Source organism: Brachyhypopomus gauderio, chromosome 2 (assembly GCF_052324685.1).
Source record: "Brachyhypopomus gauderio isolate BG-103 chromosome 2, BGAUD_0.2, whole genome shotgun sequence".
Taxonomy (NCBI): domain Eukaryota; kingdom Metazoa; phylum Chordata; class Actinopteri; order Gymnotiformes; family Hypopomidae; genus Brachyhypopomus; species Brachyhypopomus gauderio.
Window position 1 is genome coordinate 48,634,043 of NC_135212.1, and position 24,766 is coordinate 48,658,808.

Sequence of the window (24,766 nt, forward strand, 5' to 3'; positions counted from 1 at the left end):
TTGACCAAAATAGCCACCCTTCTATTTAATAACAGTCATAAGCCTTAATGGAGTCTGTCAGTTTCTGCATTTGTTGATGATCAACTTTCTGTTCAGAGGTTTTCTTCAATGTAAATCTCCCATTTAAGGGCCCACAAGTTGTCAGTAGGGTTTAGGTCAGATGAGGAAGGCCACCATGTCTTCCTTCATCTCCAAGGTCTTTACGGTCTAGTCATGCAGTGGAGTACTTTGATGTGTGCGATGGAGCAAGTCCTGTAGAAAATTCACAATCTTCATGAAAAATGCAGACTTGTTCCTGTCCCACTGCTTGAGGAACGCGTCTTTTAAAAACTGGCAGGTTTTGGAGTTGATTTTGAGTCCATCTTCAATCCGAAAAGGTCCAACTAGCTCACCTTCAATAATACCTAGCCACAGCAGTACCCCAGGTCCACCTTGCTGGCATTGAAGTGGAGCCACTCTCATGAGTCCATAAACATTTGAAAAATCTGCCTTGAGATATTTCTTGGCTTAGTTTTATGTTTCAACTTCTGTGGCTTGTTCAGCTTACTGTAGCTATGTCTGAACACCTTGTTCTTCTGGGCACTCCAGGTAGGTTTCAGCTCTGGAATATGAGCACTGGATGATAATGGATTCCTGATAGCTTCACATTTGATTCTTCTTAAATCTCTGGCAGTTGGACTTGCATCTTTTTTGTCAACACATTTCTCGTTATCCTCTTGACTATTTGCAACAAAACATTTGATGGTTCTGTACACCCCAAAGTCCTAGCAATTTCAAGAGTACTGCATCACTCTGAAAGACTTTTTACATTGTTGACTTTTCACAGTCAGTTAAATATTTTATTGACCCATTTTGTCTAAGGAAAGGATGCTGCCTAATTCTTATGCACAAGTTTCTACTGGGTGTTGATCCCCTCGGGCCACACCCTCCCTCAGGCCACACCCTCCCTCATTACACAAACACACATCACTTGATGTGCTTAAATCCAATAAGCATTCATGTGTTTACAACTCGGAGTTGTATGAAAATGACATGGTCAAAATTCAAAAAGTTGTGGCACGGGCTGATGCCTTTGTATGACTTCCTTCAATACACACTATCAGACGGATAGTTCTTTGTCCAGGCATTATACAGGATGTTACTGAATAATCATAAAGAGTTCCTGAGATATTTATGAGTAATCTACTTCCAGATATAAAAAGGTAGTCACAAAAATATCACAGACATTTTGTCAATGTCAAATATCATTGACATCTTTGTTACGAACATCAAAGTGCATGTTCTGAATGTGCAAGGCAAGTTAAACCCCCTTCTGTTACATAATTTGAAATATATCATAAAAAAGCACAATCTTGAAATGAGTGCAGTAGCCATTTCTAAGCCAACACATGAGAATCAAACATCAAGGCAGGGCAAAAAATGTCTCTCGTAGTCTGAGGGGTAAGGTTGCTCGTCCCAATCCTCATCCTCCCCACTGCCCTGCTCATCATCACAGTCGATCATCTGGCTGTAGTCTTTCCTCCTGTCCAGTACTGCAGAATTGGTTCTCTCCAGTCCTCCATGTTCTGGCTCCTGCTGGCCCACGTCCTCCCCAGGCCCTGGATCCTCCTCCAGCTGCTCCTCCTCCTCTTCCTCATCCTCCTCCTCGGGTACCTTGAGTAATCCATCTATCTCTTTGCCGTCATCCTCCAGGTCAGCAGGACTGTCAGACACCATGACTATCTCCACATTTCCATTACTTAAGCCAGGGTCCATTAGGGTGTTAGCAGGATGCAAGGGGTAGTGTAACTGCAACACAGATGTGCATAGACAGTGATAATGTTCATCGGTAAGTACTGAGCTGAAATCACTGAAATAATTTCATAATTAAAAGTGCATATTGTTTATTTTGGCAATGCATGCTGACATGCACAAGACACATAATTAAAGAATAAATATTACAGAATATAAATAGCTATCCTGACATTAAAAAAATGTGGTAAAGAGACACTATTTGGGATGAAAGTTGCAGTATGCTCATTTCAGGTTGGGACACTGAAGGATTAATAAAATAAACTTTAATTAAACGTTGAAGTAAACATGCCTCAATTCATTTCAACAAGATTCTACCATTAAAGCAGACTGCTCCAGTCATGGTGTCAACATGTGCCTTGCACACTTTCCTTCTTACCCTGTTCTAGCACACTATCCATCTGATTCACCTTACTGTAAGAGCTGCACTAGCAGGGAAAGAACAGGAAACCATTAATGCCTGCAGGACTGGGCTCCGGCAGGACTAACTGTCTACCCCGTAACCAAAGGTCATGGAGTTCACTTACCTGAGTGTTATTTACTAGGACCTGATTGTTCATCCCTCTAAACAACCTGCTGTTGATGGGGTCTGGAACTCCCTGGAGCCATTTGAACGACGATAAGTGTGATGAAACATACCTGGACAGAGGGGAGCAGACATCAGTTCAATCTAAGCAAGCATAGATTAAGTATAGAACATATTAGTGACTAGAGGTGTATTCAACTAAGGATTTTCATAGTCGAATCTGATTCGTCAGATTTTCCCTTTAGTCGAATTGGTTTTTTTTTCTAGAGCACCACGGGATCCCGTTCTCATTAAGGACTTTTTCCACTTCAAAGTAAAAACCTAAAACACTCAGATAAATGAATAAACATGGTAGTTTGGCTTTATTCAGCTTTTATTTATTTACTTATTTATTTTTAATGAAACGTTAGAGAACATTTAACCTTTACTGCGCATATCGAACTGTCAGACAGGCACTGCAAAATGTCAAAAATATTTTAAATAAAATATGCCTGCCTGAAAATATAAAAAAATTGCCAAACAGCAAAAAGATTATAAGGAAAGGTTCAAGTAACGGGGTTTAAAAAGCAAACAACAACAAAAAATGTTTATAGGCCTACTTGCCGAGATGCACCGTGACGAGACGAGACGACACGACCGAAACGACAAACGGCTGAACTGTTTGTTTTTTTCGCCTTACGCGTTTTAAATGGTATGCCATGTTGGTTGTTGTCGTGTGAAATGAAAGACGTTGATGACATAACTTGCACTTTACTTTGCTTGATTCATCTTTATCTTTTTCAAAATACTCCCACACTTTGAAGTTTTTTTTTGTAGCCATTATATTCAGATGCTAACTGTCCTGTAGCATGTTCAGCTCCTCATTTGGATTGTGTAACTGCAGGGTGTGATTTATTAATGTGTAGTAAGGAAGATGCCTATTGTTAATGCGCACATCATTTTAAAAATATTAATTAACAGAAATTAGGATGATTTTATTTGACAAAATGCTATATATAATGAAAACAAAGACATTTCATGTAACAACTAATTCTTGGCAGCATCCTTGGGCACCCCCATGCAGTTAGAATGGTACATTCGACTATGACGTTCATAGTCGACTAGGGGGTATAGTCGACTATAGTCGAATCAGCGACTATTGCAGGTCACCCCTATTACTTCTGTTAGAAAGAAGCAACCTGAAAGGTACTGGAGGATAATCTGAATGAAAAGCAAGTACAACTAATGTGAATTTGGCTGAGATGTTTCTTTAAGGTTTTTAATCTGGATTATACATTTTTATTACAGAATAAAAACTGTAACATAACTTACTTGACAGTCAAAATGATAAATATAACGAGGAGAAGAGTCAAAGCTACGACGGCCACGACAAAGACGCGGTTATCTGAAACACAACCCACACACAAGGATAAGACATCATGCTATATCCATAACACGGTATGTACTGTAGTTCAAACATAGATGTAGCTGAAGCAAGACGCGGACAATGGAGAAATGTGTGTGAGACGTGCCACTGGGCTAGCAAGATCATTTAAAAAACAGCAGCTGATCTGTTAAAGAACAGGTGATGCAGTTGTGTGGCAATCTGCCTTAACAAAACATTCATGAAGTGAAGTGGCATTTTCCCAGATCTCAGGTTTTGCTTTTAACACTGGTTTCCTCAGAAATGATGACAGGATTGAACCGAATCAGCCAATAAGCAAAGCCACACACATCACAATGGCATGAACCAGGCTAGGCTAGGCTAGGCTAGCTGGGCTAGCTAGTGGGAGAACGGCACGTTGATCTGTATTCATTGCAATATGTAGGCTTGAAACGAAAACATCCTTTTACCGTCATAAAATAAACTGAATATACGCCTTAATGGTAGTTAATTTATTACTCCTTATTAATGGCAGCGCGTTTCATACGCAGCGGCCGCTCTGGGACACGGAGGATCCAGGGGGACGTATTTTCATTGCCTTGTACTTGACAATGTGCAATGACAATAAAGCTAAATCCTAAATCCTAAATCCTAAATCCTAAATCCATCCATCCATCCATCCATCCATCCATCCATCCATCCATCCATCCATCCATCCATCCATCCATCCATCCATCCATCCATCCATCCATCCATCCATCCATCCATCCATCCATCCATCCATCCATCCATCCATCCATCCATCCATCCATCCAGATACAGAAATGTGGCAGAGAAACCGTAATGAGGACGGTAAATCGTACCAGAGGCTTTTGTGAAACCGGCAGTCGTGTTCTCTCCCATGCCAGCCTCATTCACAACACTAATCCAGACGTTGTAGTGCTGGCCCGGCTTCAGATCGCACAACTGGACGCTGCTCACGTTCCTCGTCACATTTATCACTGTTCAAAAAGACACAAGGTGCCAAGTTGCAAATAGAGACACCGCAGCATGGCCACAGACCAAATCACGCATTTCCATATCCCACAGTTTGTGAAAGCAGTATGTGAGAATGGCTAAGGAATATGTAATATTCATTACAACGCAACATCTGTATTGGGTGACATTTTGAAGTACCCGCACTGTTCTGTCCCATGATTTTAATGGGGCAGCGAAGATTTTTGAAACGGAGAAAAGACATGCCACAAGCAAATGATTCTGATGCAGGGACAGGTAGTGTCCACACCGGGTCATATTGCACATACTGAAACCAAATTTAAAATCCCAGTGTGTACGCCCTACTGTAATTCGAGCCCAATCCTCAGTTGAACTGATCGTGAATAACTGGCCTCTTTTAAAGGGGTCATTTGGCTAGAGGGCCATTACATTTTATGTTGCAGATGAAATATCATTAACAACCTCGACTTTTTTAAACCTCATCCTCAGTTAAGATGCAGCAATGTAAAATACTGTGAAACAGGCATGGAAACATCTAGGAACACGGTGTATACATCATGAGCTATTTGTGCATAAATCCAGGTGACTTAAAGAGGTTCATAAGCTTTTTCTTGCAAACGTATGTGCTGTTGCTGTCACAGCAGGTGTTGGAACCCATCAGCAGACAGCAGACTGCCACTGGGCATGTTTCCTGCCAGGGGCTTTAAAGGGTGGAATGTCAACTTCATACATCATATCCAACACCAGCTTTGAGGCTTTACACATCTTTTCAGAACTGACGTATTGAATGAGATGATAAATGACAGTGCCAGATAAAATTTACAAAAACTGAGGCCCCAATATAAAAGTTACCAGGACTTCATGTCTCTACGTACAGGGACAAATGCAGTTTATCTGCATTTGTGCCTGTATGTTAACACTACGGGCACAATTGTTCCTTAAACAGAGTTAGGGATGCTGATGGTATAGCTGCCTTAAATGCTTGTATTTAAGAGCCGTGTGTGGACATTTATAATCTTCTGTAATGCAGTCTCAGTACCTGAGCGGTCATCAAGGCCCACCAGGTAATGCAGACTGGGGTCTGGGCTCTCATGGAATGGTATTGTCGTCCATGTAAGGTTTACACTGGATGAAGAGATCTCCGTAATTTGTAGGTCTTTGACTTTCAAAGGGACTGAGAGATTGAGTGAAGGAGAGATGAGAAAAATTGATCATGCACACAGGATCAACACACTTACACAGCAGTTCAAGTAAAAATAACTCAAGAGAACTCAAGAGACAATGTCCCATGTCAACTATTGATGATAAATATTATTAGTTCTAAATCTTACAGTAACTAAAAACAAGGGAAATGTGATTTTTGTATTTATGATATTCTCAGGATATCATGGCCATGAGTAAAGTTTATCATGGTTTCAGTTTGGACGGACAGACAGACAGACAGACAGGTAATGTTGTCCAAATATTGCTGAAATTATATATAAACAGAATACCTTTTTGAGCATTGTATAAAATTTTAAATCCCAGTAAATAGCTACAATTGTCGACAATAGCAAACAGAGATACGTTGAGTGAGGTGTAGTTCAGCAATGGACCTGTAGATGGAGACAAATATTAATAATGTGGCACTACTTCCTGAAAATTACAATGCCCCTGAGGGAATTTACCAAAGCACCAATTATTTAGGCACTTTACACTGGTAAATGAGAGTGTTTATTTGTCTTCACATTTACATTAAGCACACATTTGGACTAAGGACACCCTTTGCAATTCTAGCCACCTCAAGAGACTAACACAGAACCCAAAGTTTCACGAGGACTGAAGTGAAACCAGGATCCTCGTGTGAGAGCAGCATTAGTGTGTTAGTGTGTTAGGAGCACGCCATTCTGAGTCATATCTGCACGGTAGCACGATGCAGTAGGAGGAATTAACACAGCACTCTTTTCGTGTCAACAGATTTGCTGTAAGACACTACCGCCGCACTTCAAGCACACGTGCCCGCGCCTGCCCGTACCTCTCATCGTGACGACGTTCTGGGTCTTGTTCACTTTCATCCAGTTCAGGCACAGGATGTGAGGTGGGTTTAAGGGCCTATGCTGCACCACGTATTCCTGCACGCTTTCAGAGAACCACTCAGGCACCGACCATGACACCGTCAGAGCACGGCCCGTCCCCGTCACCTCCGGCCTCACCCTGGGCACATCTAGAAGAACAGCGTAGAAGTTGTTATATCTCTTGCACTGTGAGGACCACAAGCTTCTGGGTACTACGGGGCATCCGCTAGACCCTCTGAAGCACAGGCAAACAGCAAGCAATCGAGTTTTTTTTACAATAGCCCATTTCAGATGATTAGTCAACTTAAAAATAGAATCAAATGTGATGATAAGCTAATACCCAGCTTATAGGTTAGTCACATCTGAGTGATTTGTGATCAGGTCATCACAAGATGAAGACAGAAGTAGTCAGAAGTCCAGATACGCACTTTTCCCACTACAGCCTCACACGTGCATCCCAGATTTAGTAATGTAGCTGAGTAGCTGAGCCTAACATGGGTGTATGTTTCCTGAAAGTGGAAGAATCTTTTCTGTATAAATATTTGTATGCAACTGTATGCAGTCAATGAGTGAGAGTGGTGCATAGCTAGGTGGGTCCACAGAGGTAACTGACACATTTGGAAGATGAAAGAAGTCTGAACAGTGACTCACCAGTCTTGTGGGACCTGGGTAATGCCACGCGTGAAGGGCTGGACTCTCCCTGGGCCGTGCTAGCCGACACAAAGACGCCCTGCACCTCCATTATGGGATATTTGAGAGTGTACTGGAAGCAGCTCTTCTCTTCTTCGCAGGTTCGTGGGGCAGGTGAAACGTCGCTTGCCAATCCTGTTCCATCCGTCACCGGCAGACACTGCGTACACGTCTCCTCGGCTGCGTAGTCCGTTCCTTTCACCCTCACGGTCACGCCCGTGTCGTCGCGCAGACTCACTCTCACCACGTAGCCACTGACGTACCCTTGTGCCTGGGCTGCGGGCATCTCCTTGGCCGGGGGGCAGATGCGGACGAAAAGGGCAGAATGATCAGGTGACGTGCAGAAACAGGACAGGTTAAATGCTAATCGCCCAGCTGGCTGGCGACGGACATGACAGAGTGAGCTGTGTATCTCAGAGTACCTTCCACAGGATTTTGCAGGTGGGTGCCTTCAAATCAGGGTCGCACATGCTCCACACATCAAGTTTTCCGAGAGGAGCTAACGAAAAATGAGGTACAGAAAAACTTTGCATCACAGCATTGCACACATTTTTTATAAAGTATCTAGGTGACATGGGCTTAGCAAAAAACAAAAAACAGGACCTTTGATCAATGGATGATGGCCATGTCAAAAGGAATCAAGTCTTACAAGTGAATTACCGGTAACTTACACATTGGCTTAAACAGAGAGTGTGAAGTGTATAACCACCATGCTCGGGAAAAAATGAAATTGATTTAAGATGATAGAGAATGAAGTAACTTTGCACTCTTTCACCCCTGTGTGTAAGTGCTGACCTGCAGGGGGGGTCTTGGCATTATATTCTTCACTCCAGTCACTCATTACAACAAATGTTTCCTCTTGAGATGTCGACCAACAGCGAACACGAAATGTGTATGTGGTGAATGGCACAGTGTATGGTAGGACAAAGTTTGCCTCGTGACTGGATCTATCCTGCATGCCAACACACACACACACACACACACACACACACACACACACACACACACACACACACACGCAATCAAAAATATTTCTGTATAATTTCATCAAAACTATGAAAAATGAAACCTCGGGGCTTCTGCTTCTATGTGTTCTTTATTCATGAAATAAAAAGAAAAATATAACAAAAGCAAAACAAAACAACGTCTCTATCCTGTGTGCCATCTCACTTCTGTCCAATTTGTGTCACAGGTCTTCTGGTACTGGACCTTGCAAAGCCACTCTGCTGGGAGGTCTGCAGGCATCTCGGAGTTCCATATAATCTCCAGAGGCTCGGAGATATGGCCAGTGATGCGTGGAGGCCTTGGCTGGCCTGGAGAAGACGGGAGGCAGTTTTAAAGCGGAAGAGGAAGCGTGAGGTGTGAACAGCATGCCGCCGAGCAGTGAGGAAGAAGAGGTAGAGCTCACCGATGAGGCCCGTGTTGAAGTTGATCTCGTCCGACCGCACCGAGCCCAGTGTGTTCGATACAGACAGCCATGCTTTGAGGCAAGAAGTGGACGTGTATTTGACACGGTGGATAATGACACTGTTGTTGCTCCCCATATCTAGAGGAGAGCCATCGATCCTATAATCAGACACACACACACACACACACACACACACACACACACACACACACACACACACACACAGAGAGAGAGATAAGGATGCACTGTACTGCAGTAGTTTTGTTCTGGTTTGAGCTCCCTGCAGCACTAAATTGAGAAACCAATTATCATGCAGGTGATAAGATTAATTTTATCAAGTGTGTAATGGACATACAGTTTGGCAAGATTGATGATGTCAACTATTTTGTCTTGTTTTAACCGTTTGAATGATTTTTATTCCTTCTATGATTTCTCATGCTGATACCTTTTTCGTGTCCTTTTTCATAGCTTTGCAAGTGTCTACTTCAACCTGTGACCAGAAAAACCACTCCAGTCTTACAGAAGGCGATTCGTATTGTACTTGAATTGTGTGCACTAGCTTCTTCTATGTTTGTGTTGTTACGGAGTGAAAGAGACTCAACTAACTCAGTTAAAAACATGTAAAACAACAGAGTGATCCTGACTTTGTGAATGACGTTACCCATGTCCATGCGTGTCCTCCAGGTACAGGATGAAGCCCATTGGGTTTAGCGGGTTGTGGGGCCAGCTGCAGTTGATATTCGAATCCACATCTTCTAGTGGAATTGAGCAAGTGGGAGGTGGATCTGCAAACAAGTAGAAGGTCCCAACATGAAAGATTCTCCAGCTATGTACCACTGCCAGGGCACCAAGAGAAAAGACACAGAACCACCAGCAGTGGTGGGTTTGTCAGTGTTTCTATCACCTACCCCTCAACTAGCCCTTTTTTAATAAGTTTTTCACTTAAACAAATGTCCTCATAGGTGTATATGTTCCCGCAGATGGTGAACTAGCCCTATTCTTCTTTATCCGCCTGGTCAAGACCCACTATCCTTCACATCCATTAAGGTACTTGGACTCCTTGATGTAATCTGATCTACAGTGAGATCAACATGCCAATGCTATTGTCCAGAAAACCGAACAATATTGTAGAGGAGACTGAGAAGAGTTGGGGTGGCATCTGTCTGCTGTTCAGACTTTGGCATTACTTACCCTATAAAGAGAAGAAGCTCACTATGTAAGAAGTTCATTTTCAGTCTTTTAAACACTTCCTTTAGACAGTGGCCACCACTCTCTGGGACTGAAACTCCAAACCAGCAAACCAGGAACAAAAATAAACTGACAATCCAAAAAAAAAAAAAAAAAGAAGAGAGAACTAATATCGAAAATCACCCGTTCCATTTTAAACAACTTTTTAAAAGTGGAAGTATTGACTGTTTAGTGTTTATTAAATATAATTAAATGAGACATTTTTCATGTATTAGGTTTTTTTCTAATAATGAATAATTCTGCTCCTGCAGGTAATGATGTAGTGACCTAGTCCAGAAGGTGGTAACCTAGCCCTACAAGTAATTATGTAGTCTTGCAGGTGGTGATCTAGTCATGCAAGCAATTATTTAGTGTTGAGAACGGTGTGCAAAACACCATACATCCAAAGCATGAATGTACTCTCTAATACAAGTCCTTTGCAAATCACAAAACGCTACTCCCTCTTGATGCACAATAACAACTACACACAGGATGTCAAATATTCTGTCAAATCATTAGAGCTTCACATAAGGCCCAACCCACTCACTTCATACTTGAAACCACAACATCACAAGCTCTTTTACAGTAGTGATCAGGTGGGCACGTCCCTTCATTGTTTTGATGAATTCAGCCTTCAACACCTCCAGAAGGCTTAACAGTGAGGTCTGGCATCCCAGCCCCTCCCCGTCCAAGTTCTGTTCGAAATGGCCTACTACATACTACTGGCGTACTGCTTGGGCCCCAAATAAGTATGCAGTATGCAGTATGTGACCAAAACGAATTTTTCCAGTATGCGAAACATACCCGGATGACCTACTACTTCCACAAAATATTCCAGTACGTGAACAGAGCTATCTTCGTGGTGTACTGCATCCCATCATGCAACGCTACGTTCACGTGACCCCGTAGTATGCTTTGCTTTTGTCGCATAGTTGCAAGTCTTTTGAAGCCCGTGAAAATATTCAGGAAAAGGCCTCTGTGGTCACAGATGGCCTGCAGCTGAATAGTATGTGAGTTTTGTATTAAATAGTCATCGTTAAAGCCCTTAGGTGGCGCTATCCGAACGTGGCTACAGTCAGTACTGCCAACCACATGAGAGAAAGCGGGTGATCCAGCAAGATGGCAGAAGCCTGCACCGATGTCCTCCAGTTCAGCAGGAGGAAAGGGGGCCACTCTTTTGAATCCCTTCAGCAGTGCGGTGGACATCATCATGCACTGTTGTTTCGGGGAACATCAAATGGCTCAGAAAGCATGTGGTAGGATGTGACACTGGTGAGCCAATAGAGAAGAATGCCCTCCTCCAGGGCCTTTCCCCAGCTGTGATGGTGCCCCCCCCCGAGAGCATGGACAAGGGAATTGTCAGTAGCTAGTGACAGCACTGCACTGAAGTACAGACCGGAGTACTGACATTAAGATGACAGTAATGAGCCCTCCTCTCAACCTGTATGAAGGGGTTAAACAATAGGAATTGGTGATATGTTTAGAAGGTGTATCTTAAATAATGTAGTGTTTGAAATGATTGTCTTCATTATTATTTTTGCAAAATTCAAAAATATATGCATCATATTCATATATCAAATTTTACATTTCATGCGTGTGTTTTTTTTGTGTGTGTATGAGGTTGTTTTTTTTTTTTTTTTGCACAATCAATAAAGTCAACTAAAATGCAAGATTCAATATTGCCCTGAGCTTTATTTTATTCATACGTTTTAAAAGGTTAGTATATTCACATACACTATGTGTAACACATTGCAGTAATGTTTCATTTCAGTATTGGACAAGAACAAGTTGATAGCTAAATACTGTAGGCTACTGGTATTTATCCCTATGGATACCGGTAGTGATAATTGTGTGGTAGGCTATTCTAAGCTGTCTGAGTTAAACATTAAACTCCTCCTATAATGGTATAGCTGTTGTTAAAATCTTCACCTTTTCTCATTTTCTAAAAAACAATAGTCAGACATTTTGAGACTTCAAAGCAAGCACTAATCTCTGGTGGTTACATGTTCATGTGACCCCATAGTATGCTTTGATTTTGTTGCATACTGGAAACTACTACTACAAGGACCAGTATGCAGTATGTAGTAGGCTATTTCAAACAGACCCTAGGTTAAACGTGCGAGGGTTCGTGCGTCAAAAATTATGCAGAAGCGGTGGCTGCGGCCATGCACATTGGCCCTGCGAGCTGTTGCGTTGCGAGATCGTGCACCTCTCGATTTTTGTAACTTTGTGTGTGCCGCGCTTCAGCGGAATGAACAAAGTCATGTTTTCAGGGTTCATACACCTTTACAAGGTGGAATTCAAACACTTGTACGACACTTTCAAGGTCCATTTTCAATATTTTCCAGGGCCTTAAGTTTAATAAAGCTATTTATACAAGTACAAATATACTCGAAACAATTCAAAATAATTAGCTTTTTATCACATTAAAAGAGAGCCTTTCATGTAACTCAGTGCCACCAGTTCCATATTCAGATTCAGAAAACTATTCATCCCTGAGGGGCAATTGAGGGGCATTATTACACAATGACACAACACTCACCTGCTTTACCTGCCCAGTTCCCCATGTACCTGATACACAGAACACCTCAGCCATTCTGCCTTTATAATGCATTTCTCCCTCTCTTCACCCACAATCACCGACTAGACCTTTCAGCTACCCTTAGTTGACAGGCTCTAAAACCATCTCAGCCACCATGTTCTTCAGCTTTTTCCTTTTAAACCTTCATCGACTGCCTCCTCAAAGACTTTACAACTCTGACAAGGTGCAACATTTTATAGTACATTCTTATATTCTTAGATATTTTTTAACATGCCAAGTATATTCAAATATTCTGATTCAAAGTTACTGGATGTGATTTTTTCTTTAAAAATCAAGCGAACTGAAACTGGTGTACTAATGCGGTACAGACCGATAAAGGAATTTTGGGGAGAAACATGCTAAAATGCCTTACAGGACTATAATATCATGGCTGGGGCAACTGTCCTCTAAGCACTCTCTGTCCACTGGAGTGCCTCAAGGTTCGGTATTGGGACCCCTTCTCTTTTCCATCTACAGCAACTCACTGGGTTCAGTTATCCGCTCACATGGGTTTTCTTACCATTGCTTCGCTGATGATACTCAGCTCTATCTGTCATTCCCACCTGACGATTCATCGATCTCAGCGCGGATATCCAATTGCCTTTTAGACATATCCTCATGGATGAAGACACATCACCTCCAACTTAACCTCTCGAAGACTGAACTACTGGTGTTCCCTGCAAAACAGTCTGTTCAGCACAACCTCACCTTGAAGATTGATTCTACCTCTCTTTCTCCATCAAAGGTTGTGAGGAACCTTGGGGTTATGCTTGATGACCAGCTTTCATTCACTCATCATGTGACTAATATCGCACGGTCTTGCCGCTATGCGCTCTATAATATTAGACAGATCAGACCATTTTTAACGCAACATGCCACTCAACTTCTGGTACAAGCTGTGGTAATCTCACGCCTTGATTATTGCAATGCTGTACTAACAGGCCTGCCAGCTTGCACCATAAAACCACTACAGATGGTCCAGAATGCAGCAGCTCGTCTGGTTTTTAACTACCCAAAACGGGCACATGTCACACCATTGCTCATTGAGCTCCACTGGCTACCAGTTATTGCTCGTATCAAACACAAAGCCTGCACGATCGCCTTTAAGGTGATAACAGAGCAGGCTCCCTCCTATCTTCACTCGCTTTTAAGGCCTTACGTTCCGGCCCGACCGTTGCGCTCCTCCACTGAACGTCGCCTTGCTTTACCTAACATCCGTAGGAAGCAATACAGACTGTTCTCCTCTGTAGTTCCTGGATGGTGGAATAAGCTGCCCTCGACCATCAGAGCAGAGCAGTCTCTCACTAGTTTTAAGAAACTCTTAAAAACTGAGCTCTTCAGTGAGCACCTGCTCTAGTGACTTTAAACACTCCACTGCACTATCATGCATTATTTTATTTTATTTATTTATTTATTTTATTTTTTGCCAAGTGCCAAATGCCAAGTCTGAATTTTATTGTATCTACTCTTTTATAGTATTGTAAGTCGCTTTGGATAAAAGCGTCAGCTAAATAAATAAAAATAAATAAATAAAATAAATAATATAAAATACAGTCTTCCACAGAAACTATAAAACAGACCACACTAGAGTAGCATCATGAAGCTACTTAAGAATACATTTGTCACGTTACGGTCCCCGAACCCTTCCTTTGGGGCGTGTGTTAACGTTGTCTGCGTCTATTCGTCTGCGTCAGTGTCTCTCTGTGGGTGCGGGTGCGTCTTGTCATTATCCGTCTCACCTGTGGCTCGTCTCGTCATCACGTGGGGTTGATGTGGTCTGTCTATTTAATGTGCGTTCGCGCAGTGTCTTGTGCTCGTCGTTGTCTAAGTTTGCACGTTGTGTGTGCGTGTTTCAATGTTAGCTGTACGCTTACTGCGCTATTATTGTCTCAATAAAAGTGACGTCTGTTGCCACAAGAGGGATCCGTGTCTCGTCTTTCGCTGCGCTCCCAGCGTCACAGAACGACGAGCCGTCTGAGACACCCAAGTATGCCAGGCTACGTGACCCGACCAAAGAAGGGCAAGAAGCCCAGCAAGCGATGTCACGCCTCTTCCCCTGCCCAGCACCGCAAGACCACAGCGACCCCTGAGATGATGCAGCAGGACCCTGTCTGTGCGCTCATGCTGCGTCAGGCTCAGGCGTCCTCCACCGCGGAGATGGCGGTGTATTTCCGTGAGACCGCGGAACGAATGTGGCGAGAGCGACACCCCTCGCCTTCCCGGGACCTCTCACCTCTATGGGTAGGTGCCGTGGAGATATGCGCCACAGAGAAAACCCCGGAAGGCGAGTTCTCAGAAGAAGGCTCGGAAGGCGAGGATGAGGAAGAGGAAGGCGAAGAGGAAGACCAGGCTCCCTCGGTTTGTTCCGCCCCCGCCATATACTACGGTGAGGGTGAAGAGGGAGAAGACGCCTACCCTCCGTCGATATGCGACGCCTCCACTGTGAACTATGGTGAGGAAGAGGAGGTGGATTACCCTCCGTCGGTTTGCGACGCCTCCACCGTTAACTACGGTGGTGAGGAGGAGGAGTACGAAGACGATTACCCTCCGTCGGAGTACTCCGTATCGGCTGTAGGCTACGGTGAGGAGGAGGGGGAGTACGAAGATTACCCTCCGTCGGAGTACTCCGCACCTGCCGTAGGTTACGGTGAGGAAGAGGAGGAGTACGAAGAGGAAGATCGTCCTCCGTCCGTGCACTCAGGCGTCTCAGAGTGCACGGACAGCGAACTCTACTCAGAGGACGAGGGCAGTCCGCTCCCCTCTGAGTGTTCTGCTGGGACTGTGAAGGGGAGGTGGACCCCGTCCTCAGATCGCTCCGGAGGAGAGAGGATGGACTGCTCCCGGGGTGGCAGCCCGGAGCAGCCCATGAGTTGGAGCCGGGACAGCGAGGCGACCGAGATGGAGGTGGAAGAGCCCACGGTCGACTCCAGAGGACGGTCGCGGAGCGAGACGGGCGTACCATACGGCCAGCTGGGGGGAGAGTCCACCCGCCGCGCTGCACCCGGTGCGTCCGCCCGCCGCGCTGCACCCGGCGCGTCCGCCCGCCGCGCTGCACCCGGCGCAGCAAAGCCTGGAGGAGGACCGTTCGCTGCAGCACCTGCAGCTCCCGATCTCTCTCCCCTTATCGCTCTACTCCTGGCGCGTAGTCTGGCGCCTGTTTCGTGTGTGTCTGTCCCAGTGTTCGTGAGTCTGCCCGTATGTGTACCGAACCCCTTTTTCCCGTTTGTTCCTCTGTGTGTAAGTGTTCCTGTTTGTGTGTTTGTGTCCGTCCCGTTAAACGTGTCTAACGTGTTTTCCCCGGTCTTCCCAGGGAGGGTGTTCTAAGCTGTTGGTGGCGGACTCTCCACCGAGGGCGGTCATCTCCCAGACGCAGGACTGGGTGCTTCGGATCCGCCCATCGACGTGGGTTCGGGGCACTCGGTCCTGTTGGCACCTCGGGACGGGTAGTGCCCTTGGTGGGGGCGACTGTCACGTTACGGTCCCCGAACCCTTCCTTTGGGGCGTGTGTTAACGTTGTCTGCGTCTATTCGTCTGCGTCAGTGTCTCTCTGTGGGTGTGGGTGCGTCTTGTCATTATCCGTCTCACCTGTGGCTCGTCTCGTCATCACGTGGGGTTGATGTGGTCTGTCTATTTAATGTGCGTTCGCGCAGTGTCTTGTGCTCGTCGTTGTCTAAGTTTACACGTTGTGTGTGCGTGTTTCAATGTTAGCTGTGCGCTTACTGCGCTATTATTGTCTCAATAAAAGTGACGTCTGTTCCCACAAGAGGGATCCGTGTCTCGTCCTTCGCTGCGCTCCCAGCGTCACAACATTCTTTAAAATAACACTGAAAACAACCATTGAGATTATTTAACTGTCTCAAAACACCACGAGAAACTGTATCAGTATTGATATAAATGATATATTAATTAATGCATGTACTTTACTGCTGTTCAACAGCTAGACCAGCTTGGGTTTTGATGTTGTGGATTATGATATATTGATTTGCTTTCAATTCATACATTAAGTAGTCTACTGCTTAGCAGACCAAGAACAGCAGGGTACACATGAATGTTTTCCATTACTGACTCCAAATCCTTTTCTTTTTAGGCCTACATCCCGGCCTGTGGCCAGCAGTGATTCCTGACAGAGGCTACAGCTCCTCACGCACGAGCATTAGAGTAGGACGATAGAGTTTCCCTGAACCTATACCCACAGCATCCTATCTTGTGGAAACAGCTGGTGACTTACTACTCTGTCAGCAGTACAAGGTTAGGAAGACACTCATGCAATGGCACATTTTAACTACAGCATGATGCTGAAAGCCAGATAGCACACTCCGAATATCAGATAACCTCAAGCAAGACTGAATGCTTCAGCGCACAGTGACATATTAACCAAGTTTTTTCTCATTGTTTCTCACCAACCATCTCAATGCACATCACATTTCTTAATGCCCGTCCTGCCCTTAACCTTTGGCACTTCCTTTATTAATCATTATAGGTAATGACTGACAGAAATGCAGTACTTAATTATGATGTTGTGACACTCACAGCCTTCTTTTACTGTACAGATTGCAGGGTCCTGTCCACGGCATGTCAGTGTTCCTGATACGTTCTGCATGGCCTGTGGTTCCACAGCAATGGTGAAATGCACACTGACTTCAGTACAGTGCTGAAGTGTGGCTTGTACTGTCTGTTCAAGCAGGAGGTGAAGGTCACAGGGACATTTCTGCATGAAGATTAGTGGAAGTGTCTGGCACTCAATATATACATTCCACCTCACAGCTTCCACCTTATTCCACCAGCAGGTGATTTGCTCTCCAAAGGACACTAGATTAACAAAGAAAGATGTGTGAGACATGAAACATAGGGAAAAGCAGTCCACGTCAGAAAAGACAGGTGCCTTGATGTGCATGCTTAATATTTGCCACATCAGGTAATTAAAATGACAAATGGTATTAAAAATGTCAAGTTATGGTATAGTTTTCCAGATCTGCTCTGTGTTGTGTGTTTTTGTTACATTTCAGGTATATTTTTTCTTGAAATGCAGAAAGTTTTAGTGTATGATTTAGTATTTTATCATTTAAAACGTCATTTGACGTTTATGAAAACCAACAGCCATCTGATATCTACTTTTTTGTTTTGTGAGACAACGTTATGAAAGCCTACTGCCTGACATTATTTTAGGCACATGATGCAATTTCGGAAACGCCCCGGCACAAATATTGTTAAAACGTTTGAACACTCTTCAAAACCAGGAGTAAAAATATCGCTTACCGTATGAAAGGCAGAGGACGTGTATAGTGAGAAGAAGCACGGTGCGAGTCTGCCTCGCCATCACTCACATCACTCTTACTACTTTCTTTCTTTCCTTGGTAAGACTCTGGCGTGGCCTACAGTGAAGTGCAAATGATAATTACAAAGTAGTACAACCTTACGCGTTATTACCATTTAGGCAATTAGCCTACTATGGAATGAGATCATTGTTTTTTATATGAGTACATAGATATAGGTCAGACACAAGGAGCAACATGGTAGCTGTGACGGTGCCTGTCTCTGCTTATTGCAGTGATTCTGTACTTTACATGTGAATTTACGTGTGTTTTGTCAAAATAACAAAAGCAGTGTTAATTAACATCTGGAATATGTATCCAGATTCAGCTAATTTAACACTCAAGCTAACAACAAGTTTATCTTAGCACATTGTGTAAATTTCAACAATTATATATATATAATTATATATATAGGCCTACTACTGCAACACCTTCAAAGTTGTGGTAACTGCGTTTATATCACAAAATGCAAATATGTATATTGTTAATCACGTTTGGACTCCCCCGCCGTGGGAAAGTGTTGTATTGCAATGTACCCCACATCTCTGACGCACTTCATCTCGTAATACCGAAGTGAGCAAAAAACGGTGAAGGCAGCGCGCGGGGCGCGGGGCGAGCGCGCGGGGCGCTGCTCTCTCTGCGCCCGTTTGTGCTCGGGTTTCTTGGTTTTGCTCATTTTGTTTGACCTGCTCGATGTAACCTCATCTTTGCATTCTCAAATAAAAGACAGTAATATCATTCCGTAATTGCGGACAATTTAATTACAATATACATTACACATATCTACTTCTACTCACAGAGAATATACAGGTTTTCCGCTGAGGACGAGAACGCCAGCAGTACGCTTGGTTTTCTATAACTTCTAGTTGTCTTTATTGAGTTTAATAAAGTCGGCGAGTTGGCAAATACTTATCCGAACTGTCTTTGCTCGCTCACTTACCTCTCAGCCAGGACCATCTAAATACATTGCTAGAATGTACCATTGAACAACTTGACTTGTATGCTGAATGAAAGTTTCAATTCTAGCCGTCTCTTTGCGTGTCTTCATTTTTGAAGTGCTTCATCTTCTCTTTTTTGTATGTTTTGTAGTAATTATTCAGTCCAAAAGTGTGTAAAAGCAGTTATATAAAGCTAACATTTCACTGTAACTACGTGCTTCCGGACAAGTACGAGAACCACTACTGCTTCGGTGTATTTCTTAACAGACTGTTTTTTCCCTGAAGGGCTCCGCCCACGTTAATATCGAAATCCACGTGGCCTGTATGACAGTTACTACGATATGACACGGGCGGTAACTCGTGGAAGATTCCCTCCCAGCTCGCACAACATAAAAACCTATTTTGGCATTTATCATTACTATTTCTCTTATGTCAAGCTAACTAAAAATGATCACTTGTATGTAAACTAAAACTAATCTATGTTTCAACCTTATTAACTTATTATTTTTAAAACAGGCTCAAAGTCTTTAATCAAAATTAAAATGACTTGTCTTGGCTGTGTATATAGACGGAATTTGAGTCTACGAAGTCAAGTAAACAATTAGTAGCTAAATAAGAAAATAAAGGCTACTTGAGTTGGAAAATTAGGTACAACGTTTTAAGCATTTCGCCAAACATTTATCTCAGTTTAATTTAAGTATTACTGAGTAAATATTTAGATTTTACTTTCTCTGGTGACAAGAATAAAGTGTCATTTTAAGCTTTTAATCTAAAATGAATTAATTACTTTTTAATTTAAAAAGATATTTTTTTATTGATAATGGCTCAAGGAGACAAGAGAAAACCAATACTGTATTCATAGTGCTGTAGTTTTTATTATCGCCTTGACTGAAACACTTCACCTCCAGTGCCACTCTGAGAATCTGTATGCACTATATTAGCTCATTAAGTCTTCTAAAGCATTAGAAGAAATCATCTCTCCTCTGTTGTGTACGTTGGTGGGCTTTTGTGTGGGGGAATTTTGGAGATGACCCCATGAATACACACATACCATCAATGTCACTGTGTGTATGCAGGATGACTGGGGCTGGGACAGTGTGTAGTGAGTAGGGATTTGAGTAAACCTCAGGACTGGGATAAAGAACTTGTGCTATGATTTCTCAAAATGAATACATTCCTCACAAGTTTTGAAGTGATGAGCAGCGCAACTGCTTCTGTTCTCCTAAGAAATGATTATATAGCTATGATTCTACAACATCTTTATTCAAGAGTGCACAGAAAACAAAAACAAGAATACAATAGAACAATTTTGGTGTTTAGTGACAAGCATGATAAAGATTTTAAGACTTCCATTATATCAGTGCTTATTATGAACATGAAACCCTCTGCCTTTATTTCATTATAGCAGCAATCTCATTCTCAATAAAGACAGGAAGGAATAACATAGATCCAGACCTAAACTACGCATACACACAGACACACGCACACACGCACACACGCACACACACACACACACACACACACACACACACACACACACACACACACACACACACACACACACACACACACACAGAGGAGTGGGGGAGGGCAGGTGTTCTCAGCACAGAGAGCTGATCTCACTTTTACTGCAACCCCATTTACAACAAGCATTGGACAGTCCCACTACCACGTCCCTGCCCTTCCTATTGGACGTGCGCAGGGCTTCTAGCACTTCCCCTGAGAGGAGGGAGCGGGCGTGTCGACTGAAGGCCCCACCTTCCTGCCCACCTTGAGCCAGTCCGAAAGAGGTGGGCTCAGTGCCTAGATTGAAGGAGTCTGGGCCAGAGGACAGTGCCCAGCCATCTGCATCATCACTGTCACTGGAGCTGAATGGGTCTATGATCAGTTCATCTGGGATAGAGTATAGAGTATTCAAGTTAGTAGATATGTGGTAGATGTACACATTTATGTATGTACAAATTCAGACAAATTAGTTAAGCAACAAGGATTGTGGGTAAATCAAGCTCAGAACATAAACATGCATCAGAACTCAGAACATGTATTTTGTTCCAAATGTCTGGCCTTGTGAATTAGCTCTTGCTAGCAGGTAGAAGGAATTAATCAAACGTACTCTTTTTTAAGTTATGCTAGAAGATTTTCTGATTTTATCGTTTTACAGTCATTTATAGTTACAGTTGTGATCAAATTTATTCAACCCCCAATGCTGCGAAGGGTTTTATGGAATTCAGTGCACATTTGTAATTGTGTTCATAATGAAATCTTACAAGGACTTGTTAAAGAACTAAATGCAACTAAGATAGCATCAATTTTTTTTGTCATAAAGTATTAAATGGCCTTTTTGTGATTTCTTCATTGACACAATTATTCAACCCCTTTACGACTACCACTTCTAAGAACAGAGGTTCATTCCAGTGTTTTCCATCAGGTATTGAAAACATCTGTGGATGTCAACGAGCAGCAATCAAGCATGATAAGCACCAATTAGGCAGATTTAAAAAGACTGTGATACTCAGCTCCTTCTAGACATCTACTGGTGTGTTTCCAAGCATGGTGAAGGCAAGAGAATGGTCCCAGAAGACAAGAGAAGAGGTTATTGCTCTTCACAAGAATGGCAATGGATATAAAAAGATTGCGAAGTTGTTAAATATTCCAAGAGACACTATCGGAAGTATCATTCGCAAGTTCAAGTTAAAGGGCACAGTGGAAACGTTACCTGGTCGTGGCAAAAAGAAGATCCTGACCGCGACTGCTGTGCGCTACCTGAAGCGTAATGTGGAGAAAAATCCCCGCGTGACTGCTAAGGAACTGAAAAAAGACCTGTCAGATGTGGGCACTGAAGTTTCAGCTCAGACAATAAGGCGCGCACTGCATAACGAAGACCTCCATGCCAGAACGCCCAGACGCACCCCCTTGCTGACTCCAAAGAACAAGAAAAGTCGACTGCAGTATGCCAAAAGTCATGTGGACAAGCCACAAAGGTTTTGGAACAGGTTTTGGAAACTAAATTAGAACTGTTTGGGACAATGGACCAGCGCTATGTTTGGAGAAGGAAGAACCAGGCTTATGAACAAAAGAACACCTTGCCTACTGTGAAGCATGGCGGGGGGTCAATTATGCTTTGGGGCTGTTTTGCTTCTAATGGTACAGGAAAGCTTCAACGTGTGCAGGGTACCATGAATTCCCTTCAGTACCAGGAGATCTTGGAGGAAAATGTGATGGAGTCAGTCACAAACCTGCGGCTTGGGAGACGTTGGACCTTCCAACAGGACAATGATCCGAAGCACACATCCAAGTCCACTAGAGCATGGTTGAACATGAAAGGCTGGAACATTCTAGAGTGGCCATCGCAATCACCAGACTTAAATCCAATTGAGAACCTCTGGTGGGACCTAAAGAAGGCAGTTGCAGTGCGCAAGCCTAAGAATGTGACTGAACTGGAGGCTTTTGCCCATGAAGAATGGGCTAAGATACCCATAGGTCGCTGCAAGACACTTGTGTCAAGCTATGCTTCACGCTTGAAAGCTGTCATAACTGGAAAAGGATGTTGTACTAAGTACTAAAAAATAATGTCACTAGGGGGTTGAATAAAACTGATAATGATGTGAGCACAGTAAAGACATTTGTGGTTATTCCATCATAAATATTATGTTATGTTTGTCTAATTTATAAGTGCCTCTTTGATATAATTGTAAATAAGATGACTGAAATGATCAAAATCAATGTCAAACTGGCCAAAACACTTTATTTCAGTGGGGGTTGAATAAATTTGATCACAACTGTATGAACATTTATGCTCTATCTATATACACTGCGCATGACTTCACAAGATGTAAACCTATCAGAAGAAACAATATACAAATTGTAGAATCTGGAGTATCTGGAGTAGGTCAATTATCATGATCTATACTTTCAGTGGTGAAAGTCCATGTTAGTCTAGGGTTAAAACTTTGCTCAGGGAAACCAGACATACTTGACTACAACTAAGAAAATAATGAACTAGACATATAATACTTGGCCCTGATGTCTAAAGTAGACTGTGGTCTGCGGCGGATATCTTACCTGTGTCTGTGATGGAGCGTCTCCAGCGAGAGCCTCCGCAGGTGAAGATGACTGCACGGATGAACTCACGGCCGCAGAGTTTGACCCCATACGTGGGCCCATCCATGGCCCTCACTCCAGCCAGTACCAGACACGCAGCTAGAACTGCAGCTTTCCACATTATGGAGCAGGTGGAGAGGAATGAAGGACGGAGATGGAAGGAGAATAGTGACAAGAGGTCAATCTGATGGTCTTCTAATGCTGGCTGCTGTGTCTGGCTGCGTTGTGGTTGTGGAAGTCAGTGATTGCACTGAATCCCAGGTCTCTCTTATAAAGGTGTGTGATTCATGCACGCGCGCACACACACACACACACACACACACACACACACACACACACACACACACACACACACACGCACGCATCCACGTACACTACGCTCGTCCCTCCCAGACCCATTCGACTGGGAAGTCACAGATAACCCAGTGAGACCTTTCCATAGACAAAGCAGTGGCCAGAAAGAAATTAATAACTCTGACACCCAAAATGAACAATATGATGTTTTGAGGCAATCTGATGGAAGTGGACGTTTTTGTACGTAAGCATCCACATCTTTTTATTTTTTTAGCATTGGCCTATTGTTCATTGATGTGCAGCCCCCCCAACTATGTTGTAAGTCTCAGTTTGTTCTACACTATAGATACACTATGTAATAAAATATTGTGTTTATATATTTTTTCAGCTACTGTACCATTATTTAGTGTGAAGGTTTTGAAGACATTTGCTTAACAATGAGCAGAAAACTGAACAGGAACTCATGTGATTAGCTTAGCCAGTTTACACTGAAAAGCTGTTTTTTTTTAAGTATTGTTGAGATAGAATGTCATGTTTCCTGTCACTTTTATCATATAAAAAATCCACAATTCTTCCTGTACTTTGACATATGACCGGAATGTAGAATGCAAATGTATTATTTAAACTTTCTTCAAATACTGGGCTCATTTGAATTGTGAATTGAATTTACTGAACTGAAAACAGGATATTGTACCATTTAGCCCATCCCTAGTGAATGATAAAGACCACTACAGCAGAGACGTGCGTATGCCATTGTCTCACTTCCAGTACTCTTTGACCATTTCTGAGAGGTGAAAACTGATGGTCGACTCAGGAAAGGCAATAAGGGTTGTTGGCCTGGAGCTCCAAGAGCAATAAAACATTTAGAGAGCATGACATTTTGAAAATGTGATATCGCATTTTGTCTATCTTTTAAACCACATAGACGAAGGTCCCCTATTTTCAAAATGGCAGTGGAATAATGAATGTGTAATTAGTATGTTCACAATAAAGCCAACAACATGACATTTTGGGGGACATTCATCAGAAAAGCACATTCCACATTGCTTGCAGGGGACAGGTCAGAGGCACATTGTTATAATCGTATCGCTTTTTGCCTTTGTTTTCCACTAGCAGCCTATGGCTTAGTGTTTTAACTCTCTTAAAAAGTAAACAAAGAATGTTTATCTATACAAAAAATATGTTAATAACATATTTATAATGTTATAATAGTAGCCTAATGCTTTGTTATTTGCATATGTTGGGAAGAAAGGTCAAGCAAATGTCCATTAAGCTGCTTGTGTGTGTGTGTAACTTTCTAACAGTTACTTTTATCTGATTCAAGAAAATGCTAAACAATGTCAGTAGCTATTCTCTTAACATCAGATGAAAGATCAGGATTTTACTTTTTTTTGCACCTTCTGCAATTTTCAAGCAGAGCACTTTGAAACAGGAATCTTGCATCCATATACTAATGCTTTTGCCCCTTTAAGGCAGCTCACCACT

At 42.9% G+C, this 24,766-nt stretch overlaps 2 protein-coding genes and 1 long non-coding RNA gene across 18 annotated transcripts; 1 reads left to right on the plus strand and 2 right to left on the minus strand.

Annotated features, from left to right (window-relative positions):
* On the minus strand, nucleotides 1-19,142 carry il12rb2l (interleukin 12 receptor, beta 2a, like). 4 transcript variants are annotated; one of them, XM_076997227.1, is made up of 16 exons: nucleotides 18,889-19,142; nucleotides 17,893-18,008; nucleotides 17,167-17,445; nucleotides 9,490-9,613; nucleotides 8,829-8,986; nucleotides 8,591-8,733; nucleotides 8,216-8,372; nucleotides 7,843-7,919; nucleotides 7,382-7,709; nucleotides 6,691-6,879; nucleotides 6,170-6,271; nucleotides 5,716-5,850; nucleotides 4,544-4,681; nucleotides 3,629-3,701; nucleotides 2,319-2,430; nucleotides 1-1,788 (listed from the first exon to the last, which is right to left on the minus strand). In XM_076997227.1, the coding sequence occupies exons 2-16, from the start codon at nucleotides 17,951-17,953 to the stop codon at nucleotides 1,396-1,398; spliced, it is 2,469 nt and encodes an 822-aa protein (XP_076853342.1). In that variant the 5' UTR covers nucleotides 17,954-18,008; nucleotides 18,889-19,142; the 3' UTR covers nucleotides 1-1,395. The 4 variants fall into 4 exon arrangements, with proteins under 4 accessions (XP_076853342.1, XP_076853343.1, XP_076853344.1 ...); XM_076997228.1 differs by lacking the exon at nucleotides 18,889-19,142 and adding an exon at nucleotides 18,746-18,880; XM_076997229.1 differs by lacking the exon at nucleotides 6,170-6,271.
* On the plus strand, nucleotides 3,355-17,323 carry LOC143508602 (uncharacterized). Of its 13 annotated transcripts, none has more exons than XR_013129395.1 (9): nucleotides 3,355-3,502; nucleotides 3,605-3,754; nucleotides 6,633-6,753; nucleotides 7,522-8,907; nucleotides 9,297-9,376; nucleotides 9,513-9,707; nucleotides 9,809-9,875; nucleotides 16,724-16,884; nucleotides 17,187-17,323. It is a non-coding gene; the product is annotated as an uncharacterized LOC143508602 (long non-coding RNA). The 13 variants fall into 13 exon arrangements; XR_013129391.1 differs by having other exon boundaries at nucleotides 7,522-8,817; XR_013129401.1 differs by having other exon boundaries at nucleotides 7,522-8,817; nucleotides 9,297-9,365.
* A 1,035-nt stretch (nucleotides 19,143-20,177) lies between the features above and the next one.
* On the minus strand, nucleotides 20,178-23,993 carry rln3a (relaxin 3a). The gene is made up of 2 exons (XM_076997524.1): nucleotides 22,949-23,993; nucleotides 20,178-20,779 (listed from the first exon to the last, which is right to left on the minus strand). Exons 1-2 carry the CDS (start codon nucleotides 23,106-23,108, stop codon nucleotides 20,487-20,489), a joined length of 453 nt encoding a protein of 150 aa, XP_076853639.1. The 5' UTR covers nucleotides 23,109-23,993; the 3' UTR covers nucleotides 20,178-20,486.
* Nucleotides 23,994-24,766: the final 773 nt, after the last annotated feature.

Excerpts from the sequence above, each read along its gene's own strand:
- il12rb2l (XM_076997227.1), bottom strand. The coding sequence starts at position 17,953 with ATGGCGAGGCAGACTCGCACCGTGCTTCTTCTCACTATACACGTCCTC. Across the intron at positions 6,880-7,381 it reads ACCCAGGTCCCACAAGACTG|ATGTGCCCAGGGTGAGGCCG; the intron begins GTGAGTCACTGT and ends CTGTTCTTCTAG. Across the intron at positions 4,682-5,715 it reads GGGCCTTGATGACCGCTCAG|TGATAAATGTGACGAGGAAC; the intron begins GTACTGAGACTG and ends CTTTTTGAACAG.
- rln3a (XM_076997524.1), bottom strand. The coding sequence starts at position 23,108 with ATGTGGAAAGCTGCAGTTCTAGCTGCGTGTCTGGTACTGGCTGGAGTG. Across the intron at positions 20,780-22,948 it reads ACGCTCCATCACAGACACAG|ATGAACTGATCATAGACCCA; the intron begins GTAAGATATCCG and ends ACTCTATCCCAG.